Raw genomic sequence first — 5,777 nt, 5'->3', positions numbered from 1 at the left:
AAATGGTATTTATCATACATTTTCAGCTCCTAGAACTCCACAACAAAATGGAGTTGTTGAAAGGAAAAATAGATCTTTGCAAGAAATGGCAAGAACAATGCTGAATGAAAACAGTTTACCAAAATATTTAAAGTGATGTATATACAGCATGCTACATTTTGAAAAGAGTTTCCATTAGAGCTATTTTAAAGAAAACTCCTTATGAACTATGGAAAGGAAGAAAACCCAATATTGCATATTTTCATGTCTTTGGTTGCAAATGTTACATTTTGAATAACAAAGACAGCAATCTCAAGAAATTTGATGCTAAATCTTGTGAAGGAATATTTCTAGGTTATTCAACAAATAGCAAAGCATATAGGATTTTCAATAAAAAAACATTGACCATGGAAGAATCAATGCATATACTTTTTGATGATGCTAACACTTCCTTGCAAAGAAAAGATTCTTGTGATGATGAAATTGAGCAGATTCTAAATTCAAAGAATTCAAATAATGATGAGCTTGAATCAAAAGAACAAGTGGAGGATGATCAAAATGACAAAGATGAAGAACTCCCTTGCTCCACAAATGTTGAAATTCAAGAAGACTCCCAACCAAATGTGGAAGAACTACAAATTGAGGAACCTCAACATCAAGATATTCCACAAGAATGGAGGTACCATAGAAATCATTCCAAAGATGATATTCTTGATAGTCCATCACAAAGAATGATGACAAGAGCTCAACTTAGAAGATATTTTGGTAATGTTGCTTTTGTTTCTCAATTCGAACCCAAAACGTATGATGATGCTCAAAATGATGAAAATTGGCTCTTTGCTATGCAAGAGGAATTAAATCAATTTGAAAGAAACAAAGTGTGGAAACTTGTTCCTAAACCTAAAAAGCACTCTGTTATTGGAACTAAATGGGTATTTAGGAATAAGATGGATGAAAAAGGACATGTAGTTAGAAATAAAGCTAGACTAGTAGCTCAAGGATACAACTAAGAGGAAGGTATTGATTTTGATGAAACCTTTGCTCCGGTTGCTAGAATTGAAGCTATTAGAATGTTGTGTGCATTTGCATGTTTTAAGAATTTCATGCTTTATCAAATGGATGTTAAAAGTGCATTTTTAAATGGATATATTGATGAAGAAGTTTATGTAGCTCAACCTCCTGGTTTTGAAGACCCTCACTTTCCAAATCATGTTTACAAGCTTACTAAAGCTCTTTATGGTTTAAAGCAAGCTCCTAGAGCATGGTATGAGAGACTTAGTAAATTCTTGCTTCAAAATGATTTTAAAAGAGGAAAAGTGGATACTACTCTTTTTATTAAGAAAATTGGAAAAGACATGCTTATTGTGCAAATTTATGTAGATGATATTATTTTTGGTGCTACTAACCATTCTCTTTGTAAGAAATTTTCCAACATGATGAAAAGTGAATTTGAAATGAGTATGATGGGTGAACTTACCTTCTTTCTTGGATTGCAAATTAAGCAAATGAAAGATGGAATTTTTATAAATCAGTCCAAGTACATAAAGGATATGCTAAAGAAGTTCAAAATGGAGGATATGAAAAGTGTTGGAACTCCCATGAGCTCAACAATTAAATTAGAGAAAGATGAAAAAGGTAAAGAGGTAGATAACAAATTTTATAGAGGTATGATTGGTTCTTTACTCTACTTGACAGCATCTAGACCAGATATTCATTTTAGTGTATGTTTATGTGCAAGATTTCAGTCATGTCCAAAAGAATCTCATCTTGTAGCAGTTAAGAGAATTTTTAAATACCTCATTGGCACTCATAACATTGGCTTGTGGTATCCAAAATGTGAATCATTTGATCTTATTAGTTATAGTGATTCAGATTTTGCTGGTAGTAGATTGGACAGAAAAAGCACTTCTGGAACTTGTCAATTTCTAGGTCATGCATTAGTTTCATGGCACGATAAAAGCAAACTTCATTGCACTTTCTCTGCGGAATATATTGCGGTGGAAGTTGTGTTGCACAGATTTTGTGGATGAAACAACAGCTTGAAGACTTTGAAATTAAATTTGATCACATTCCCATAAGATGTGACAATACTAGTGCTATAAACCTATCAAAAAAATCCTGTTCAACACTCTAGAAGTAAGCATATTGAAATTAGACATCATTTTATTAGGGATCATGTTCAAAATGGTGATATTCAAATCGAATTTGTCCCTTCTGAAAAACAGCTTGCTGACATTTTCACAAAGCCACTTAATGAGGAAATTTTCTGCAAAATAAGAAGAGAACTTGGTATGATTGATGCTTTTGATTAAGTTTTGATGCATTCTCATGTTTCCATATGAAAATGAAGTGATATATGTTGGTTTGTAGTGTTAAAGATGCATTCTGATATTTTTGGTGCTATTTGAAAAATTCTGGGTCATATCAGATATGAACAGTAATCTGCAGAATTTGATCTCAGTGGCATACTAATCCGTTTGCTAATTTTCTTGTTTGCTAAATGCTTTACCACTGCTCCTACTTTTTCGTTGGCAAATTGGAAGTCAGGTCTGATTGCGCTAAAACTCTAAAATTTTTTTTTTCTCGAGCGCCTATTCTGCATGTTTAAAGCCCATATTACTTAAATACCCCTCTACTAAGAGTATTGCATCTTTATGTATTTAAGGGCAAAATGGACTTATAACACTTTAATTTGCGCGGGATTCAATTTTTTTTTCTGAACCATCAATCTTCTCACCGTCTCTCCTCTGCTACACGCTACCTATTTTCTGCAAAAACCTACAGTTGTGTCTTTTCAGTTTTAAAATTCAAAACTCCTCTTTCCGTCGCTTCGTATCTCAGAACCCGAACGACTGCATTTCTCTCTCCACTTGCAAACCCATTTCGGTCGCACCATTCCAAACAATCGTCTCCCTTCATCATTTTTAAATACTTTCGAAACCTATTGGCAGTGAATCAATTAAATCGATCATTTGCAGATAGAAAATCCCCAAAATTTTTTGTTTTCGTTATTTCTCTAAATCTGCCGAAAGAAATTATTTGCTGTTGGATATTTTTCTTTTGCCTGAATCGATTTGCACTCTCTGTTTCAGTATATTCCAGGTATAAAATCTAAAACTTTAATGAAATCGTGTTTTACATTCTATCTATGCCTGTTTTATTTGCTTTCGCAATGTGCTGATATTTTTTTTATTTGCTCTTGCTTGTTTGCTCTGTTTTCACACTCAGTTTTTTTTTTGGCATTAACATTTCGTAAAATGTGGTATATAATAATAAATCGATTGCCATGGATTCGTAAGAACCCGAATATCTCTTGCTGTCTGTTCTAATTTTTTTTTATGCCATTGCGCTCTGTTGTGCTAAATGAATGTTGATATGCTTCGATTGATTATATATATAAATATATATTGGCTGCTCACATCGCTAAATTTATAATCTCAGTCCTCACTGTCCTTACGGCCTAATTTGCTTCTGAGATTGGTTATGGCGCGAGACAAAGGAAAAGGGAAAGCCAAAATCCCCACATATTCATCATCGGACTCAACTGACGCAAGTATTCCTGCGTCACCTCCTCCACAAAAAGATGCTCCTCTGGTAATTGGCAAGTCAAAAGAAACACCCAAGAAAAGAACCAGTGAGCCAGTTCAAGAAAAGGGAACTAAAAAGAAAAAGACTTCAAAAGCTCCAGTTGTGCATATGGAAAGGGCTATACATGAGCTAAGGTATATCCACTGGCCTGCTTTTATTGAAGTATCTGTTCCTTTACAATCCCTGTTTGAATATCAGAAATGGGATAAATTGTGCTCTGACACTGAAGGAGTGTATGTGGATTTAGTTCAAGAATTCTATAAGAATTTGAGGGTTGATGATTCTGACAAAGATGAGTCTTTTAAAGTGAAAATGAAAGGGAAAATCTATGAAGTGACAGTAGCTAGATTAGCTAAAGCCCTAGGAATTCCAAACAGTGGAAATAAAATCTGTTCTCACAAAGATGTTTTTGCTGTTGGTGGATTCAACAAAAGAGATTTTGAGGGTGAGGTGTTTAAAGGGGAAGTGAAGGATAAAACTAGCATTACCCATGCTCATCAACACATCAAAATTCTTCATAGTTTTATCATTTATGTGTTGAATCCTAGAACTGGTAGTCCCAACTATTTGAGTACCCTTGACCTCTGCATAATTTGGCATATTGTGAACCAAATTGAATTTAATCTTGCCTATTTTATGCTGAAGCAAATCATGAAATGGAAGCCACCTTACAAGCTACCCTATGCCCATCTTCTTAATGGTCTGTTTAGAGACTTTGGGATACCCTTGGAAACCGAGAAACTTAGGACCAATATGATCCCAATCACTAGTTTGCAAAAAGATGATGATGGTAGAAAGCTTAGGTTTGAGCAAGGTGCTAGTTCCAAAGATAGTGCAAGTGGCACTATTAATGTTGAAGGTATTTTGGAGGAAGTAAACAACTTGAGAGAATTTGTTGAAATGGAACTTAGAGAGCTACAGAAATTTAGAAGTTTTCAAACTGTTCTTATGAATGCTCTTGATTCTAAAGTTGATGGGATTTTGATGTTAATGTACAAGATTGTGGAAGAATTGTTTAAAATCAAAGTTCATTTGGGTATTTCAACCACTGAGGCTAGAGAAACCAGTAAGGGTGCTACTGGTTCTGTTCCTCAAGCCGAGAAAGAAAAGGAAAAGGAGAAAGAGAAAGAAAAAGAGGAAGAAGAAGAAACAGAAGAGGAAGAAGAAGAAACAGAAGAAGAGGAAGAGAAAGAAACAGAAGAAGAAGAAGAGAAAGAGGAAGAAAAGGAAGAAGAGGAAGAAGCTGAAGCAGAAAAAGATGACGATGATTCTGATGATGAGAATGGTAATGGAGGCAGCAAAGAAGATAGTGGGAAGGATATGAGTGACTCAGAGTCTGAGACAGAACCAGAGACTCCTGCTCCTGCTGCTCCTGCAAATGGAAAAGGAAAAACAGCTCCAAAGGAACAAAGCAGTAAGCAGAAAGAGCAAACTGGTAAACCCTCTGGCAAAAAGGCTAAAACTGGCAAAAAGTCTACAGCTGAGTCTGGTACTACTGCTATCACTGAGTTAGCAGCTGGGCCTATTGTTCCTTTGACACCCGGAACTGAATTGGCTACTGCAATTCTTCAAACCTTGAGTGACAAACCTGTCAAGCCCAAAAAGCTGAAAATGGCTGCTCCAAAACCAATAAGAAGAAGTTCTAGGCTGAAAGGATAAAATGAATCTTGATTGAATTTTGTCTAACAGTCTGTCTGTTAGTTTGCTACCTAGTTTGCTACTTTTGGTTTTTCTGAACTTTAAATTAGTTTGCTATATCAGTTACTATTTTGAATGTTTTCTTTACTGCATTTAGACTGATTTTTGACATGCATGATTTCTCCCATATTCTTTGATGCTGACAAAAAGGGGGAGAAAAGTAATGAATGAGTAATCTTGTTGATATTACTTGTGGTTGATATAGTTTGTGATTACTCATGGTTGATATAGTTTGTGAATAGTATATTGTTGATATAACTTTATGGTGTGCATATTGTTGATATAACTTGTGAATGATATACAATTTGTGATTAATGTGCATATTGTGCATATTTAGTTAGTATCTTTAGTCACACTTGACTCCTTAAGAAAATGCTTATGAATATTTCATTGAAATTATTAAGGGGGAGTTATTTGTGATTAATTGTTAATATAAGCACATACATAGGGGGAGTTATTCTCACATATACATTCATACATATACTCACACTTATCAATACTTACATGGTGAT

The 5,777-nt window shown here is 34.6% G+C and overlaps 1 protein-coding gene across 1 annotated transcript; it reads left to right on the top strand.

Moving 5' to 3' along the window:
* Positions 1-3,462: 3,462 nt before the first annotated feature.
* On the top strand, positions 3,463-5,226 carry LOC131174590 (uncharacterized). Its single transcript, XM_058138345.1, has 2 exons — positions 3,463-3,701; positions 4,866-5,226. The coding sequence occupies exons 1-2, from the start codon at positions 3,463-3,465 to the stop codon at positions 5,224-5,226; spliced, it is 600 nt and encodes a 199-aa protein (XP_057994328.1).
* Positions 5,227-5,777: the final 551 nt, after the last annotated feature.

The sequence above is a fragment of the Hevea brasiliensis genome, chromosome 16, assembly GCF_030052815.1.
Source record: "Hevea brasiliensis isolate MT/VB/25A 57/8 chromosome 16, ASM3005281v1, whole genome shotgun sequence".
Classification (NCBI taxonomy): Eukaryota; Viridiplantae; Streptophyta; class Magnoliopsida; order Malpighiales; family Euphorbiaceae; genus Hevea; species Hevea brasiliensis.
The sequence above is the reverse complement of the archived record's forward strand: the minus strand, read 5'-3'. Positions and strand labels throughout refer to the sequence as shown.